This window comes from Tyto alba, unplaced genomic scaffold, assembly GCF_018691265.1.
Source record: "Tyto alba isolate M040663 unplaced genomic scaffold, T.alba_DEE_v4.0 Super-Scaffold_38, whole genome shotgun sequence".
NCBI lineage: Eukaryota > Metazoa > Chordata > Aves > Strigiformes > Tytonidae > Tyto > Tyto alba.
In genome coordinates this window covers 13,763,505-13,783,445 of record NW_024881313.1, presented here as the reverse complement: position 1 = coordinate 13,783,445, position 19,941 = coordinate 13,763,505, and the positions used below count along the sequence as shown (strand labels likewise).

Below are 19,941 nucleotides of genomic sequence, written 5' to 3'. Positions count from 1 at the left end.
CAACAGAAGGAAAGATAAAAAGTAAAACTGGACAACATTGCACACTGGTCCCACATCCCCCTGCCTTCCTGTGACAACCTACAAACATGTCTGCAGCTAGCAGATAATCCAGAGTAGCTGTTGTCTTAAAAAGATAAAGTACAGAGTGCCCCAGAAGCCAAAAAGGCTGTAGAAATCAAGCCTATACATGGAGAAGGAATGAACAGGTTTTCACTCCTAAGATCCTTAGCATTTATACCTTTAACAAGAATAAAGCAGCAAAAGCTGCATTTTTCCTCTGCACAATCAGCCAAAAAGCTAAAATAATTATGATCACCAGTCTAGGTGATCACCAGTCTAGTGATTTCCTCACTATGGAAATGCCCAATTTATTAGGAATTTAAAAAATTAAAAGTGGATTTTCCTTGAATACCTGACAATGTTGTAGCAGAAAGTGCATTCCAGTGCTAACCCAAAGTGTGTTGGGCTTATTTTTACTTCAGGCAAATGCTATTTTCTTATCATCTTAGCCTTAGGAAGCTTACAGGGAATAGCAAATGTTATCTTTACATATCAGTACCTAATCAACATACTCTGTATTCTTCTCCCAAGTCAAAATATACTTTACTTCTTCAAAGAAATCCAAAAAGAGAAGCACGTGGCCCTTATGTAAAGAAAGCTGAAGGAACATATTATCTTACTCATCACATTTTCATAAATAACTAGTGTGCACAAGTTTATGTCAAAATATAGCCATTACTGGCCATAGCTGGACAGTTCATGGGCTCCATGGTACCACTGAGAGGTTTCAGTAAGATTTCTGGAATGGAGAGTCAAACACAGGATTAAGGGAGAATAATAAATAAACGATCAGTCACTTTATGAAGATTTTAAACCAGAATTGCTTATATTTTATCTTTTAAATAACAATTAGCTTTGGTCTCCTAGTCAAGAGGGACAATAAACTAGATTTCTGTCTTCATAAAGAGCATGATGCTAATAAAGTCAATCTGCAGCACACACGTTTTTCTGGACCACCTTCATGTTCGAATTACCTTTTAAAAAAGCCACCCCCATGCCTAAGTAGTTAATAAAAAGTTGTCCTGGGTAAAAAGTCACAAGTTTTTCTGTAGGGTACTAGAAGTTCTTGTGGTTTCTGAAGAAGCTTTTTCCTCTCACTTTTCCAAGCAAGGTGTCTGATCCCACTGTCTTCAGTGATGCTTTGTCTGACTAAAATCTATGGTTAACAGAGTTGGTTCACCACACAGTTGGCCACATGCAGTTGAGCAGCAACACAGTCTACCTTTTCATCATACAGGTGCAAAAACTCTCCCAGTAAGTGAAAAAATTCTTAAAATACTCTTAGTCACGTAACTTCTATCAGACTGATACAAATTACATGGTTAACATTCCATTTTCAAGAATAATAAATACATTTTAAAATTGAAGCCCTTGAGTTAGAAACAAAGGCATGACACAGCTTCTCTTGTCTGTTCTGCTCTTTGATAACAGTCACAATATCTTTAGACTGCTGGTATACTCACAAGATTCAAAGCAGCCAACTGGTGGTTTTATAGCAGCGAAGAAGATTCCCATTCATTTAATTAACATCCAGCACCACCACTATAATAAACTTCTAGCAAGCACCTCTGCACTGCTATGAATACCTAAATACCATTTAAAAAACAGACCAAGGTTCTCAGGAATGCTTAGAAAGACATTCAGGATAGAATAATACAGACAGACCATCCAAATCCCACAACCAGGAACACAAATCACTGAACAGGTAGGGTCAACTTCCCCTCTGCTCAGAGGGCCCACAGCAGCTTGCATCACTTAGCCTCATTCAAGTCCTCAAAACAGAGCTCACACTGAAATACATTAAATGACTGCAAGGCAAATTAATACAACTGAGGTCACATAAGGAACACAGCTGCCAAATAAGGCAGTTCCTTGTCCATAAAGTATTTTCCCATTAATTAAAAAGTTTTTGTACAGCAGGGTGAATTTTGAATAGTACACTAACCACAGAAAGCTCTTATTTCCAGTAGCATTGTCAAAATGCATCTTAAAGACCATTTAAGCTTTAGGTTTGCATAATTTGTTTGTTTTTTTAAAGCAGAGTGCATGTGAATTGCTTGCAGCACTTTTATTTGGGGGTTATTTCAACACCCTATTCTTGGGTAGCTGACTTGTAATGTTTCAACGTGCGAGCAGAAGGATCAGTAGCTTTAACCCATCTTGGCATCCAGTAGTGGGGTAGCCAGTTGCTTTGCCCTGAGTAGTGCTTTTCAAAGATCTGGCGGTAGTAATAACTTTCTTTTGTTTTTGGAGGATTGAAAGGATATTTCTCCACTGCCTTTTCCAGCAGCAAGTCATCAACCTGTAGACATAAGCAACACTCAAGTTAAGCTGCAAATACATATAACTTTTTCAAGTCAATTTGCTGCATGTTAAAGATGTACAAGGATTCACCAACCACTGAATGCCCATAGGTTGAAAACACCCAGTTAAAACAGTCTATTCTAGAGGCAGAGGTTTCTGACAGGTGACTTTTTGTCATAGGCTTCCTTGATGTTTACAAATACTTAATTATATTTCTAATGCTGTTAATATTTCTCTCTGCATTGTATGTGAAGTCCATTTGTTTTTGGATTACAGTCACCTTTGCTAGTAAGCTCAGAAAAACTTCTTTCCTATCCTTCTCTTTGCTGTGAATTGACTGGAATAACTCAAACCAGTCTTTTTGTCATGTAAGTAGCTTCCTGTTTTGTTCTGTTTTTGTTTGTTTGTTTGTTTGTTTTTGTTGGTGTTTTTTTTTTTGGGGGGGGGGGGGAGGGGAGTGGGGGAGGATGTTTTTTTAGCTCAGAGAGCTGTTGACTCTGCTTGTATAACCAAGCTCTTTGCAATGAAAGACCTAGGATGCAAAGGCAAAGACACTTGCAGTTGCTAAGTTGGCTAAGAAAAGGAAGATGGATAGTTGCACCAGTTGAGATAATTTCTAAAGCAGCTTCCACTGCCAACATGCTGACTAACTCCTCACAGCCATTAAATAAATTTGCCCCTACTACACTAATACAGGTTCAGTACAGGCAGCACAGCACTGTTGCCTGACCCAACTACTTTCTCGCCTATGGATATAGAGAAAGGAAACGGGAAACAAGCGGTTGGTGGTAGGACAAGCACCCATCCACAGGCTTGACTACACGTATTTCTATATAACAGAGCTCTGGTGTAAATTGGATGTTATTCTTTCCTCAATGATTAAACTACTGTACACCAGAGATGATTATCCTTTGTCCAAAGCCAAAATGCTATAAGTCTTCATTGGTTAGCAATGTAAGCAGAGGCTTTAAAAAGCAAAAGGGCTTAGCTAGGCATGGTTGGGAGAAACAAATGACATAAACAATAAAGGACATTATAAAGTCATTATGCTGTTACTCAGCTGCAGAGTAAGTTCATGCAAGTGCCTTCAGCTGAAGCAGCTGCTTCGCGTGTAACTCAGAAATTGTGTTTGCTGACACACAATCTAATTTACAGTCCAGATACTGAAATGATGTTCATTTCCTTACACAGGCATTTCTGTCAGTGTCTAGAATTTCTTTGTATCTAGGATTTCAAATGTCTTTAACCAACTCAGATAGCTAGAAGACCGTTGATTAAAGTTTATCTTGCTCCTCTACCATGAAGCTCAAGTTACTGTCATACCCAGATTTATTCTCCCAACTAAGTATGTGAGCTGCCTCCCCTTGGCAGCCATATCTAATACACCTATAATGTGAAAATAATAAAAAAAAACTAAATAAAGTGGTATTGTACCTGTTGATCGATATAGTCCTGAAGAATAGAAAACCAGGATTTCTTTACTGATGCTATACCGTCACTGAAAGCTTCTTTGGGTCTCCAGAGTATTTCTTTGGGAAGCAAGTTGGAATCTTCAAAGGACTGTCTTAAAAGGTATTTTTCAATTCCATTCTATTTGCAGAACAACAAACGTACAACGTCATGAGTCTCAGGAACTGCAGTACAAAGATCTGGCTTTACACACTTAAGAAATCGTCTCCTTTCAGAAGGTCTGGTCAGAAAAGTGTTCCCAGTAGTCCAGCAATCCAGCAGGATATTTAAGAGCATGCTTGACTTTGGGTAGAGAACTTAACCATTGAATGCAGCAATTTAGTCATGCTTAGATCACGTATCAGTGAATTTGTAAGCTTACACTTGGGTCTAAACCCTAGTTTTACATACCTTTGGGATTCGCAGTTCTGCTGGTAGAGATAAATAATAAGAAGTAAACCGATGATCCAAAAATGGGACTCTCAGTTCAAGACTAAACAGGGGAAATAAACAGAAAAGATACTGAATTAATCCAACAAGTCATCTACTTACAAATTCCATAGCAGTTAAGCTTTCCCTGTCTTTCACATAAATACAAGGTTTTCTGTGTTAACTCAGAAGAAATTTCATTTGCATATTCATAGCTATCCGCATTTAACTCATCACTTTGGGAAGTATATGGTCCACACAGATTAAAGATCTTGATGATTTATGATGCCATCTGCTGGACAGCTTCTAGTACAATGAATTCAAAGACTACAGTTCTGCAGGATTTGCAACAACCTTTGTTCCATGTAAGCAAAAACACACAGTAAAAAAATCCTGTGGCTCCCAGAGAACTACCAAGTAGCTCATTGGGATTTGCATCAGCATTTGTAAAGATGTCACAGAACCAAGCATGGATTTCTGCTGTCGTTTCTGAAATCCACATTTGTTTGTGTTTTCAAGAAAATGAAAAGGAGCCTGCATGGACACCATTAAGCTATTGACTACTGATCCTGCAGCATTTGAATAAGTTCTTTCCTATACTAGTGGCAGATATACATATATAAAGTCTTTCTGCTTACATTCTCTTGTGTATACCATGGCTTCTAAGGACACTGAAGGCAACAAATAGAAATACAGCAGCTGTGTCTTCCATAGGAAGAACCCTTCTCTGTGTTTCCTCAAGAGACATTATGCTGCCCAGCTTCAAAGTCAAATGGAGATGTTATACTGCATTCTAGTAATTTCATTGTTTCTGTAGCTTGTCCTCTGATAAAAAGCTTCAACTACTTCAGATAATAGTCATCATACCAAAAAAAAAAGAAAGCATCATTATTCAGCAATCAAGTACTGAGGCTCAGTTTTCACATATACTGACAAGATTGGCATTGCAAGTCTTTCCCAAAAGATGTTTTGGTTTTTTTGTTTTTTGTTTTTTTTTTTTTTTTTTTTGGTTTTTTTTTTTTTTTAATGGATAAAGGTACTTTCATCATTTTCTCTCTACTCTTAATTCCTCTCCCTTTTCTCCATAAATATGAACACCTTAAATTCAGTTTTAATTTGTTAATACAAGGGTTCCTTCTTCCTAGCAGTGCTGTGAAGCTGTCCCCAGCTTCTCTTCAAGAAATGGAAACTCTCCAAAGAGCAGTCAGAGTATGATATTAAACAGCCTTGAATACATGGCCAAACTTTTCAGCAAAAACAAATTGTGAGGGAAATGGCAGGTCTCCTGCACCCTATCCATCTTTTATATAGGAAAGAGGAACAGAAGTTATAAAAAACTAGGCAAGTAATTTTGTGCAGGATCAATATACAACTCAAGTTTCCCAATAGGTAAGTTGTTTGCTTTGCCAAAGGTACCATCTTTTTCTCACCTATAGCCAGCTCCCCAACAATATTCTCATTTTAATTGATGTATTTCTTTAGTAAAATAATGCTATTTTCTGCAGTGTACAATTTGGTGATTCTTTAAGGTATCAGTCATGCAGATTGTATCCTAACACTTCTTTATTACAGTCAGCTGCCTGACTCAATGAACATACTTTTATCTTTCAGTATGTTAATTCTTCATACGCATTATCAGATTCAAGATTCCTCTTTGTCTAAACCTCAAAAAAACCCTCAAAGTCAAATACAACTTTGCCTTCCCTCCTTAGCTCTGCAAATTTATAGAAGCAGTGAATTAGAAATATAAAGACCAGTACAATCGCAGACAAAAGATATTTCCTACATCAGTTTGCAACACCGTGGGCCCTACAGTCACAGAAGACCAGATTAAATTTTGCAGTGTGTTTTCATATTGCTCAAATCCTTCAGGCTACAACTTCAATTTCATCTTGGCACACAAATTCCCAGCAGTCTTTTTCTTCAGAATCAAGAGCGACTCTAAGCAGATGCAACTAATCAAGAGACAGTGTAAGCAGATACAATCAGATTCACAGTTTCATTTCTCCTCTTCACGTTCAGAAGCAGCACCCAAATCCACTGTCCACCTGCTAAAACTATCTTTAGTCTGTAGTACTGTCCTCAGTAATCACAATAGCAAGTTTGTCTGGTAGTGTTTAGAACAGAAACGTGATTGATGAGTACTCCGAAGACCAGACTTGCCTGCCCTCACACCATGCTTCCCACCCACTCAGAGCACAGGCACCCCGAGTGCTTGCACATACCTGGAACGTTACCAATGCCTATTCTGACAAAGTGGGTGGTGTCTTGGGTTGTATTAAGATACAGAGCACAAGCAGAGTATGGGGTGCATCCCATTTGCTGCTGCTACTACTACTACTCTGAAGACCAACGATCATCTTAAGAGTAGCTTAGACACAGACAGCAGGAATAAAATTATCCTACATCACAGTATTCTGAATCACTTACTAATTCAAACAGTAGCAACAAGTCAAGAATTATCTGCTATCATTTCCTCAACAGCAGCAGAACTTTTAAGATGTTCACAGACTTGTAATCACGAGTCCTCAGCATCAAGAAACCACATTTTACCCATGTGCTGCAGTAGTTCTGTCCGCACGAAGTACATCAAACAGGTAAAGCTCCTTCAGAAGCCTCTCGCTCTCTTCTGCGGCTTCTTCAGGAGATGGTGCCTGTAACCAGACACAGGCATGTAAGCACACAGACATAATACAGCTGCACTGAGGGAACCATCACTTGCTGTCCCGTGTTTGAGACCTAGTGATCACTGAGTGATCTCAAAACTATTAAAGACTACATACGAAAAATAAACTTCAAAAATTCCTGGGACTTTTAAAAAAATCCTATTTCTTAGGTGATTAAAACTAAATCCCTTGAATTTTATGCCACCTCAGGAGAAAGTGTCAACAAATATACAGGTATGACAACTCTCAAACATCGCACCTTGAAATCTCAGATATTTTCTGTTGAAGCGGAAAACAAGCAGCTCGAGGGCATTCTGTACAGGGAATATATTTACCTTATGGAAATATATATATCCTTGTGTCAGCTCATCTGATCCTTCTCCTGAAAAAATTACCACACTGTCCGTTTTCTTCCGTATATATTTGGAGACAAGATACATACCTTAAAAAAAAAGTATAAAGTTATTAAAATAGTTACATGTATGATGCTATATACAGCTAGTACAGTTTTTAAATTTAACATTTTAGAAGTTTCTCTCCTACACTACTTTCTTCTTTAGCTAACAGATGCAATACGCTAAAATAACATCTCATTGTTATTCAAAGCCTTCAACAGCCACACTAACAAAGTGATGCAAATACATCTAAACTGTGTACTTACACTTAGACCTCAAAATATCAGAAATATGTGTCTGTTTGATCCTGGGAATGCTGGAGGATTCCCGTGGGAACACATAGAAGAATTGGTCTGACTCTGTTTGAAATTAAGCCCATGATTAAATTCCAGCAGTCCTGAACAAACTTTCTAGCTTTGGAGAACAAAACTACCAGCAAAAGTTGCTGTTTAACTCTGCCACTGTGGGTTGAGCTGGATGAAGCCCTTTTTTCAATTATTTCTTTTAAAGAATTGTTAATCAGAATTACACATTCCCCTTATTGCATCTTTCCAAACAACATGCTTTTATAACAAAACTACTGGAGATCTAATGAAAAGGATCTAGTCTACTTTTTCCTCATACTAAGCAGAAATCACAAAGAAAGATGACAGATGAAAAGTTGGGTTTAATTTCTTAAAGAAACACTTTCAATATTGTACATTGCAAAGTCCTGTCTTTATGTACCAAATTCCATGCAAGGACCGAGTTTTCAAAACTGTGGTGCCTATTTGTCTTACTTTTTTTATAATGTTCTAGGCTGACACAATATTAACTGGATAAAATGTTGTAGATAGCATTACAGAGGAGGTCACACTGGTTTAGGGTTTTTCGTTCTTATTAGGTTGGCACCCCTTTGTAAGAAGCTGCTGGTGACTTCCTTCATTTCTCAGAATCAAACATACATTATGAGAAGTCTACCTGACTTGAGTGCACATGTTACTAGAAGGTGACAAGAAATACTTCACTTTAATACTAAAATTATGCAATGAAAAGGAAATTGTCATTGTTTTGCTATCATAACACTCAGTACACCTCAGATATCCCCCTTCCTCCAAGGTTCATACTTATCAGAACAAAAGGTAGATCTGTAGGTCTTCTGTTTCTTCTTCATGTAACTTCTGTTTTTCATCCCAAAGCTTCAGGAACACCTCTGGGTAATTGTTTTGCACAGTCGGTGACTTTGAAACTAATAACTAGTTTTGCCTCTGTATGGTATCACAGACAAGACTAGGGAGCAGAACTTGGGATTCCCGGTTCCCAGGTTCTATGACAGCTAAAGGATCTAGTAGATCACTACATGATTTTGTATAAAATGTTATTATTTGGGCAATATGAAGCAAAGATTGCTATTAAAAAAATCTTACCAATTGAAGCTCTTATTGTTGTGATATCATAGGTTTCCAAGGAGAAGATAACCTCCTCTATTGCCTGAATTCCCTCTTCAGAATTAAATATTACTTCATGATGTTCACTCCCTATATGTGCTGCCACCTGTTTGTAAAAGGTCACAATAATGTATTGCTTTTCAACTAAGACATTTTTTTAAACATACATTGCATTTAAAACACACACATTGAGTGAAAACACCAGCTCCCTTTTGCCACAGTGAGAATTATATGACATTAGGCCAAGAAAAGACAATACTGTAGCAGCCTCTCTGACTTGCAGTGGTACATTCACCAGAGGGCACAAAGTATAACGGAATCTGTAGAGGCTCCAAATACTCCAGATATTTGCCCTGAAGAGAAAAAGCAGCTCGAAAGTCATGACAGCCAGGATACCTAAAGGGTACCCCAGATGCCAAACAGTCAGTACAAGGCTCTTAATTCAGTAAATTGACGATTAACTTACAACATTTAACATATATACAAATGCCATAGCATAGGAGTCACAGCACGGAGATTTACTCTAAAATCCAATGGCAAAACTGAGACAACTCCAAAGTACTGTCCTTTTGCTAGCAGTGCAATGGGGAATCTGTCATGGAAGTCTTCCAAATGCAAGAGAAAACAGGTAAAGCTCAATTACTTCCTTTCCAAGATTGAGCTAAGCAGCAAGTGTTGTACTAAATGATTTACTGCAAACTGATTTACATCATAGCAATACATAAATATTCAGTGTTACTATTAATACCATACCATGAAGTTAGCACCATTAATATACACTGTTTAGCATTCAGCAGTGCAGAACAAACTGAAAGCAACACGTAACTATACCTTTCTGGCAGCCAGTAAATCGGGACTGTTTTCCATTCCAATTGCAAAGGTTTGTAACCGATAATTGATGTTGACTTCTTTCATCAGTTTCAGAAGAACAGCTGCAACCAAGCTGGAATCTAAGCCCCCTGCCAACAAAACAAATTATTTGGTTAAGTGCTTGACTGGTTTTTTGTTTCCTCTTAAGAACACTGAATCTAGATAATGGAATGTCATGAGTGGGCTTCATTTTTAAGCCATATGAATCCAAGGTACTTCTTTTACAAGTGCACATTTACCTCTGCTTAATAAGAGAACTGGGGAACTTTAGTGGAACATCTTCAGTAACAGTTGTTAGTACTTTTGGTGTCAGAAGCATCAGTGGAAATCCTTCTTGAAGACGCATAGGAAGTACTCTGAAAACATTGTACCACTACAGAACGAGCCCCTTCTCAACTCTGCTACAATGGGATTTAGTCTCCATTTCAAAACTGCTCTCTATCCTACTCTTATCTACACATTTGACAGTCTACTGACAGAACTATGTAAGGTTTTTTTTGTTTGCTGTTTGACTAAAAAAAAAATTAAGAACAGAATGTTTCATGTAAGGATTCCACTCTTCCCCAATCATTTTTCTAAAGTGTTTCACACATTTGGAGTGGAATTAATTTTTGAAACATCACTTCAAAGTGAAAAGGTTTGCTATTGACATTCTTTTCCCTCTTCCTCTTTCTCAAAGAGCAGTGGAAGGATTTGAAGAGTTTGGAAAACAAATAAAAAATAAAACCAAGAGATGCACAAGCTGCCTAGACATATTCTAAGGCTCCATCTTCCTAGTCTCATGAGCTAGGTCTGCTAACCTTTGACTAGTTCTACTTGCTGCTCCCCTCTGAAGTACTGAGCAAAACACAGTACCTGTTCTCCCACACCAGCCTGCAATTCTCCCAAACATGAGGCAAAATCTTCTCTGTTTCCTACAGTCTGAATGTGTTTTTTCAGCTGAGTACATTAGCGTCCATTCCTACCTCGACCCCCTTTGTGGGCATGCTACCTTATAAAAAAAAAAAAAAAAATCTCCTTCTGTAGAAATTACATGCAGAGTCTGAGAAAAGGAGAGCACAGAAATCAGCGTGTTTAGGATGTGGAAATCAGGGAAATCAAAACCAACCCAAGTCTCCACTATGAAGTTGCAGAACCCCCTCCATGATTGGAAACAAAAGCACTTCTCCAACCATGATGCTCCAAGCATATTCAAAATTGTGAGGCACTGAAATACTCCAATATTATACCAGCATGGGCACTTAGTTTGCTACTAATGCATTCTGCATGTGCATCCAAGGAGCTGCTCACTGCCTTCTAATTTGATAAATGATGTTTGGGTTTTGAACAGCCTTTTTACTGAGGCTGAGGTCTTCCAACTCTGCATATCTCCCTGTTTCATTAACCTCCCTCCTACTTTTTATGATGCCACAGTAAGGAAATGGTCCAACAGCATCTCCTAGTCGGTTCTCTCATTCAAATGCACATTTAATAGGGTTCATGAAAAATGAGTGTAATTACTGATGTTCAATAAATGCATGAACAGCACATCAGAACTCTAACCACAAGTACAAAGTGTTACAAAAACACAGTAAATAATATGTCAGTCCCATGGCTACAAAGCCTTACCTCTACAACACTGCATCACCAGATCACAACACTGATCAGCTAAGGCAGTGAACAACTTCCTGTACCACAACTACTACCTCACCTGAAAAAAGAGTGTAGCAAGTAATTTTGGTCCTGATGGTCCCCTGTAATTTGGTAAATCAAACGCAGCATAAGATGGAGGCTAAAGCAAAGGAGGTGACAAGTAAGAACTTCACTTCCTCCTGTTATGTGAAACATGCCAAGGCTTTTTTCTCTGCTCAATTCAAGCAAAGCAAATGAAATGATTGCCTTTTCTCTTTAGATGCCAAACCTGAGCATAGATCCCATATATTTAAGAGTGTATTGGGTGATTTTTCAATCAGAATATTATATTTCTTTCCTTTTAGTTAAAAATGGTGTCTCCACAAGCCAACATTCCAGCCCAGAGTAAACTTTAAAAGCCTAAGACTTTCAAGATACTTGTAAACTGGAAAACTTTATCACAAACTAATATGTTCTCTGTTCTCTGCTGTAAAAATCAAATTAAGATTCAGATGACTTCAGGTACATCACAGCAGAACAGCCAGAATACTTTCCTCTAACTAGCAGGGGATGGGTGAAAGAGAGAGAAGATACAGAATCATTGTGATTCTTGTTACTTACCTGACAGAAGACAACCAATCCTTCTGTGAGCCATCAAACGTTTTCTAACAGCATTTTCAAACAGAATACGGATGTTGCTTTTCACTGTTTCAAGATCAAAGCCTGTTCATAAAAGTGAAGAAGAGTAAAAAAAAAAAAAAAATTAAATCCAAGAAGTGCTACTTAGACTTTGCTGGATTATGCTGTTAGGAAACAAAGACATTTCTCTGAATTTCATTTGATAATGAGGACATGCAAGTTCATCTTTGTACATGACTGCCTACAGAGACAATTTTTAAGTCCTTACATTATAAAGGTTCTTCCATTTTTCTTTTAAGTGGTACTTTTTTAAACCAATCAAAGCAAATTCATATTCAAAGATTATATTTTTTTTTCACTTTTTAATCAGAATAAGTAGCAAATGCTTTGCTGTACTACCTGAAGGCATATTTTCCACTGTATCACATACAACGTGGAGCGGTTCATCTTTATAGCTATGAAATTTTACTAATTCCACTGATGCAACCTTGCCAGAGGGCTTTAAATCCAACACTTCATAATGACCCGGGAGAAACGGTTCCACTTTAGGACATACGGATGTTGAATGCTTTAAGTTGATAAGTCCTGCAAATAAAATGGGAAAAAAAAAAAAAAAAAAGACAGAGTTTTTTACCTAGGATGGTTAAGTTATACCTCACTCAGCAGACTCTGTACTAAAACTATACACAAGTATTTTCTCCGGATCCTAAATCTAGTATTAAAAAAAAAAATACCATTTTGAGTTGGAGTCTGGCCTGACTAGAGCATGATTCTGTTTCTGGCAAGTTGCACGCATAGATCTCAGCCATCTCAAGCTGAGGCAGACAACAGAGAAAGCAAGCCAACAGGTTTTACTAATGGGTAAGTAGCAATTTATCCCTATGGGCACTAAGAGGAGCACTTTTCTAACTGACTATACGATGTCCAGGTCAAGGTATAATATGCTTATGAGAATTCAAATGACAATTAGTAATGGATTTTGTGTTTAAAATTAAGTGTAGTCAAGCTAACAAGGGGTTTGCAATAAAAGTATGTCACTGAAGTGATTGCTTAATTGACATTTAGTGATTTCATAACTCATCAGTTCCAGACTGATATACACCACTGCTAATGAATGCCAAGAATCAGAATTGTAGCCAAACCCCATTTCCATTCCTCTTATGAAAGATGATGTTTTGCATCTGCTGGTCAGCTGGACACCTCTTGAGAAACTCCACAAAAGAGTTAGTGAATTGCAGTTAGAGAGGGACCAGTAATTTACTGTGATGGTTACAGGACACAGTAGTACTACGTACTGGTACCAAGAGCTGTACTATCTCTTCTTTAGGGACTATTAGAGGAGTCAACCTACATTGGAGTCTGATAATAAAATTGATATACAGTAAATGGGAGAGACACAAGTAATTATGAAAGTCAGTTTTAGCCAAATACATTTCTGGCACTGTTTGGTTTTGTTTATGCAAGTGTCAAAACTAGAGATAATTACTTAAGAAAAAAAAAGCAGTGGATGTGTCATTTCAAAGGAAAAAAAAATCATCATCAAATAAAGTAAGTGTCACTAGACAGTTACCCAGTTCTGCAGGAAATTTCAGTGGGGTTTTAAAATTCTTGGCTTTTACAGATTATCAGTTGTTGTAGCATTATTCCCCAGTTCACCACAGAACACCAGGAACAGATTCTAGTATAATTTCTTGTATCATAAATCTAGGCTAACACTATAGACTACATTTAACTTTGTGATAACATAAAACATCTTGGGCTCAATACTGCTATGATTTCAGAACACAATGAATTATGAAATTAAGTAAGGAAGTTATTCTACAGATATTAAGGAACATTAAACATCTTAAAGATTTAAAACGAAAAACCACAGACAGTAATGATGTGTAGTTCTTATACAACTAAATGTTCTGGGTTGAGCGAGTGGTGTGTTTTTTTTGGTGGCAGGGGAGGGGGCTATCGGGGCGGCCCCCTGTGAGAAGCTTCTCGAAGCTCCCCCAGCTCCAAGTCAGCTCCACATCTGCACCAAAACTGAGCCAATCAGCTGCGCCTCTGCAATAACGTGTTTAAGAAGGGACGTGGTGACGAGCAGTGGGACTTGTGAGGAAGAGTTGCTGCAGCTGCATGAACACCAAGGTCAGTGGAGGAACGGAGGAAGAAAGGAGGGGGGAGGTGTGCCGGAGCAGAGACCCCCCTGTATCCTGTGGTGAGACGGCAGGGCAGCCCCCCCTGCCACCCATGAAGATCTACAGTGGAACAGACATTGATTTATGGCCTGTGTTTCCTTTTGCCTGGATGATCAAGGTTCTGTGCCCAAAGAAGGCCGGGGTCTTGTGGGAAAAGGCAGCCCCACTGCTGTAATTCAGTGCTGGGAGGATTGCAGCATGCTGGGGAGTCCCACGCTGGAGCAGCTTGGGAAGGGCTGCAGCCGTGGGAGGGAATCCAGTTGGAGGAAGTTAGTGACCCACGACAGAGCAGTGTAAGGAAATGCTGCAGTCCATGGGAGGAACTCATGTTGACGAAAGTTGTGGAGGACTGTCTCCTGTGAGAGGGGGACAACGATGGAGCAGGGGGAAGAAGTTCTAGAAGCTCCCCCCACTGAAGACTGAAGAAGCAGCAGCACTGACTGCACCCCCCATTCCCTGCCCCTGAGCCACTGAGGGGAGGAGGTAGAGATATCGGGAGCAGAGCTGAGCCCGGGAAGAAGGGAGGGGTGGGAGGAAGATGTTCTCAAAATATGGCAATGCTTCTCACTGTCCTACTCTGTTACGCGTTGTTAGTGTCTGTAATAAATGTATGTTCTTTTTTTTCTTCCCCTAATGAGTCTGCCTTTTGCTCGTGCCCATAAAGGGTGATTTTTCCCCATCCCAGTCCTATCTTGAACCCCAAGCCTGGATCTCTGTCCCTTCTTATTGCCAAAAAAGAAGGGAAGAGAGAGTGGCTGCGTGGTGGTTGGCTGCCAACAAGGCTCAAACCACTACACTAAATTTAGTTAATTTATTACTGAATTTACAGTTCACTTTCTTTCCACACTTAGAAGAAAAGCCCAAAGAAGTTTGATTCCAACAACACTACCTAGGATTATTTTGGCACTAAACACAATTGGTTTTACCTTTTGCCTCAGAACAGACACCCAAAAATCCATCATCAGTCAGCACCTTAAACAGTGGTCTGACTCCATAGGTATCTCTTGCCAGAAACACTTTTCTGTTTGCAGTGTCCAGAAGGATGAAAGCAAATACACCATCTAGCATGGATGCTGTTTGTTCTATTCCTCCTCTATTGTAAAGATGAAGGATAACCTCACCATCCACTAGCGTCTGGTATTCAAATCCAAACTGTTTCTGCAACTAAGAAAAAATATTAAGGAAAATATGAATAATTTGCAAACATTGACTTCTTATTAATTAAAAAAAAAAAAAAAAAAAAAAAATCACAATTCATACAATTGTTTAATAAGAAAACTGTTTTGGCTTTTTTTGTTAAAAATTAGAGTCCAAAAGTTATATAAACATTTCCACCAGAGAAGGAAATTATAATTTTGAGTTCAAAATATCATCCAGAATCGTCTCTAAGACAACACAGATTTACTTTGCAGTCTTAAGCAGTTCACATTATGGCGAGTTTGCAGGGATGCATTTCTATCTGAAGATGTTAAACTGCAGACCTGTGACCCTGGTCTTCAGAAGCACTAGCCTCTCATCTCCCACAGACAAATGGCAGAAGCAGGCAGCTGCTGCTTCTAAAAAAAAACAACTCAAAACAGGACCAGAAACAAAGACATAATTTATTGTAGTCTCAAATCTCTCTCTGCCATGACAATTACGTAAGCCCCCCACACCCTAAAACACAGACACTGGTAACATCTCTGAAGAGTAGAGTACTTCAGAAATAAACTTTGGTTTACTTATGCAGTTACTGCAATTACTCAGCGAGTTTTTTTATGCACACAGAATTTCCTTCTGCCTAATCTTCCTCCATTCCTCAAACTAACCTTTTCACTTTGCCTGTGCAGATGGAGTGGGGGAGGAAGAAATTAGTTGTCAGACTTAAGTCAGACTAAATATTCTTCATGTTCTTGCAGCGCTACTCTTTTCCCCTGTCTGACAGACACTGAAAGGACTTTAAAAGGGGGTTTCAAAACACTAACAAGCCAAGAAACCCCACAAAACCAGTGCTTTAGCATTTCAACTTAATTAATTTTAATTGTTCTTTAAGGGGCAAAGTCTTGGATCAAATTGAGTCGAAATTAAAATAACTCATTGCCCTCACAACGAGATGCCCATTTCACCGATGATCCTTTACCAGGCAGGTTTCAGCCACAAGCCTGAAAGAAAAATCTCTTTATAAAAAGAAAGAGGGTACATAATGTAGTGGGAACAATTGAACAAATTCCTGCAAGTTTTGCATAATTAAAGTCCCATTAGAATTGTGTGTGTAGCAGGATTGAGACTAATTCTTACTGCTTTCCACAGCAGAAAAACCATGATGCAAAACACAGCAAGTATCACAGACTATCAGGACAATACATTTCACATGTACTGCAGGGCAAAGTGTATCTCACCTTTCAAACAGCCAGAGACTTGGAGATTGGGGGGGGAAAAAAAAAAAAAAACAAACAAAAAAAACGCTTGACTATTCAGTCAAGCTCCCAATGATGTTACTGATGTCACTGACAGCAATCTTACTTTGACTTCAAAACTGTGATGTTAAAAGTACCAAGACATCTCAGATTACTCATATATTTCTGCTACTATCACGCTCAGTTTATGATTAATTTTAAGCATTCAGTATCAGCATGATTCAGAAAGTCACAACTGGAAGCTATTTATACACCAAATTTGGATGACCTGAATCACTTCCCTTTACAAGTAACACAGGCAACATGAACATCTCAGCACAGGTACTGATATTCAGCAGCACTATCACACCCATCAGGGACATTCAGACACTTCAGCGACACAGAGTTGCTGCTTGTTTTGTGTCCAAGAGACTTACTTACATGGCTCTCAAAAACCCCACAAAGTATCTGCCTTAAGCTGCAGGCACATAAGGACTTCAGTGGCATACTGGAAACATCTCCCTACTGCTTGTTGCTTTTACCTAGATACATGATCATGCACGCTATACATTACTGTACTCTAAGTGACATACCCCATCTAGATTGATGTACAGAAATAAAAATGCAATATCCAACAGCTTTGAGAACAACCCAAAATAACTGAAGAACTAGACAGTCTAAAAGCACTTCCCTTATAAAAAGAAGGGGAGAAGGAGGCTTGAAATTCCCCCCCCCCCCAAGAGATTACAAAGAATGCATCTTTATTTTAAACTGATCAAATCTGGAGATACAAATACTTATTGCCCTTCTTGTCAATTAAAGTGATTTTTCAGTATTAAAGACTAAGTATGTTACTAAGCCACCACAGATCTATAACTCATTGAGATAATATACTTTCTTTCAAAATACTAGTCATTTGATAACTTTTAAAAGTTTTTCTGATATTCTAGTCTACCATGGTTTAAACATTTTCTGGATATCCACTAGTTTTGAAAATAAAACAAAGCAAAACCCAAACAAACAACAAAACCCCCAAAACTCCCCCCAAATTGAAAATGTTGTATGATCCGTACAACACTTACCTGTTTGAAATTGTAGATTTCTCCATTGTAACACAGCCACAGATATGGGAATTTCTTCACCCGGATAGGCTGCATACCGTATAACTGATCAACAACTGCAAGGCGGTGGAAACCAAAACAGCAGTTGGTGAATCCATTGACGTTCTCAAAACGAAATGCATCAGGACCTCTGTGTGCTATCTTCATGGCACTTAGACACTGGACAGAAAGGCACTCATCACTCCCAAACAGGGCCCAGATACCGCACATTGTAAAGCTGTTGATCTACCTCAAAGTGGAGAACCTGTTCAATAAAGGCAAGAACATCATAAGCAAGAGCTGACACCTAGAAAACATAACAAAGGTAAGCTATTAATTGGTTAATTGTCAAGAGGACTGATCAAGAGAACGGCAGACTTTATTAACACGAGGTAAAACCCAGTGTGCCCAGAATGTGATAAGCAACCTTTGGCCAGTAAGAAATTAGGCTTAAATTTACCTTTAGGTACACCAAGGTTGTCTATGATTTTTTTAATAGGGCATAAATAGAACAAATCATTACCGGGTATCTGGATATGATCTGTTGAAGTAACATCATCTCAGCAGAAACATTAACAGTCCTTTCAGTATATAAAGGGGGCTTGTAAGAAGGACGGAGAGAGACTTTTTACCAAGGCCTGTAGTGACACGACAAGGGGCAACAATTTCAAACTGAAAGAGGGTGGGTTTAAGACTGTTCTTCCCCAGCACCGTGGGTGGACCAGATGAGAACGGTGTTTCTCTTGGCGTGTCTTTTGCAGCACCGGTGTTCCCAGAGCTGTGGGCTTTGTGGCTCTCCGAGCCTGAACCCTAACTAACGGTAGAGGCACGTTGAGGCTGTAGACCTACAGGTCAAGGAATGGTCCTGTGGACCTCAGCCCCAGGCTGCCATTAAGGTTTTGGGGTTCAGAGAGCCCCAAAGCCCACGGCTCCAGGGACACCGGGGCTGCAAAAAGGGGTGTGCCGAGGCGAGCGTGCCACTGCACCAGCACTGCTCCCGCCACGCCTTTCTCGTCTGGACAAGCGATGGCGCTGGGGAGCTCAGCCTCAGCACATGGAGCCGAGCTTCCCCACCACCTGGGCCGGCTCCCGCCCGCCCCACGGGCCCCGGGGCCCCTCCAACCGCCGGCCGCGGGCACCCCGCGCACACACGCGCCCGCTGCGCCCCGGGCCCCTCCGCACGGCCGCAGCGCGCCCGGAGCCCGCCGGCCCCTCACCCGCAACCCGCGGCAAGGCCGGGGGGAGCGGCCAGCTCCCCGCCAAGGCCGCGCTCGGCCCGCACGCCCGGCGGCGGCAGCGGCGGCGGCAGCGGCGGCACCCCCCGCCCCCGCCCCTGCCCCTGCCCGGCGCAGCGCCGCGGCCCAGAAGCCGCCGCCCCGCGCTGGTGCCTTACCCCTTCCCGGCCGCCGGCGCGGGGATCACCACCGTCCCGGCCGCGGCGGGCGATGAAGAAGGCGGCTCCCGCCGATGCCGGCCCCTCCCCTGCTGCTGTTGAAACCCGCCGCGAAGTTTCATCATGCGCCGCCCCGCCCCGCCCCGCCCGGCCGGGCCCCGTCCCCGCACGCCGGAGAGGTGAGGCCCGGCTTTTTTTTTTGATGCTTACCTGAACTTAATTATTGGGCAGTTTGGCCTTTTTGCCTTTGAGAGTGCTAAAGTAAATGAAATTCTGGAGACTGGGATGTGAAGTGCTAAATATAAACCTTAATTCTCCACACATTCTTGAAGAGAGCCATTGGTAGGAATTTGCATGCAGTGCACTTTCATAGCTAGCTTTAGTGGACTTAGTGTAAAACCCCAGTGCTGCGCATAAAGTTCTTAAGGTTATGCAGACCATCAGCAGTAAGTGCTGCCTGTGTGCAGAATTTTAAAAGGACCTTTAAGAAGCCGTTAAAAGGATATTTTTAGGCTTTGGACAGAAAAATGTGTTGGAGAACATGCATGAGAAGTAGACGCCAGCGCTCATCAGGGATATAGATGTAGGAGGTTTCTGTTTGCAGCTTCACCTGAACGCAGAAGCGGCCTCGGGCAGCCTGCAGAGGCCACCGGCACAGTCCTCAGAGCTGTGTGCTGCCTGGAAGGGCAGAGTGCGATGGCACACCGAGCCACCGCGCACAGGAGAGTCGTGCTTGTGCTGGGGAACACCTTACATCTAGGTCTAAATGTCACAAACATGGCATTTCGAAAAACTACCAGAAATAACAGAGAAATGTATTAACCTAAGTTGTTTTGGGTTTGGTTTGGTTTGTGCTTTTTTTTTTTTTTTTTTTTTTTTTTTTTTTTATCAGAGACTTTTGTAAACAGCTTTTCTGTACATCTTTACTCCTTTTCTCCACACAGAGAAAAGATTTTTGGACGAGTCTGCTTAGGCTTAAGTTGTCTGGACATTTTCATTTTATGAGCAATTCCTGGTTTGCAACGAGATCTCATACA

The 19,941-nt window shown here is 40.3% G+C and overlaps 1 protein-coding gene across 3 annotated transcripts; it reads right to left on the bottom strand.

Moving 5' to 3' along the window:
* Positions 1 to 861: 861 nt before the first annotated feature.
* ASNS (asparagine synthetase (glutamine-hydrolyzing)) lies at positions 862 to 19,394 on the bottom strand. Of its 3 annotated transcripts, XM_042802105.1 has the most exons (13): positions 18,905 to 18,999; positions 18,035 to 18,149; positions 17,494 to 17,776; positions 14,963 to 15,200; positions 12,250 to 12,435; positions 11,833 to 11,934; positions 9,562 to 9,689; positions 8,710 to 8,836; positions 7,244 to 7,350; positions 6,796 to 6,896; positions 4,225 to 4,306; positions 3,799 to 3,954; positions 862 to 2,362 (listed from the first exon to the last, which is right to left on the bottom strand). In XM_042802105.1, exons 3-13 carry the CDS (start codon positions 17,740 to 17,742, stop codon positions 2,153 to 2,155), a joined length of 1,686 nt encoding a protein of 561 aa, XP_042658039.1. In that variant the 5' UTR covers positions 17,743 to 17,776; positions 18,035 to 18,149; positions 18,905 to 18,999; the 3' UTR covers positions 862 to 2,152. The 3 variants fall into 3 exon arrangements, with proteins under 3 accessions (XP_042658039.1, XP_042658041.1, XP_042658038.1); XM_042802107.1 differs by lacking the exons at positions 18,035 to 18,149; positions 18,905 to 18,999 and adding an exon at positions 19,115 to 19,394; XM_042802104.1 differs by lacking the exon at positions 18,035 to 18,149 and having other exon boundaries at positions 18,905 to 19,032.
* Positions 19,395 to 19,941: the final 547 nt, after the last annotated feature.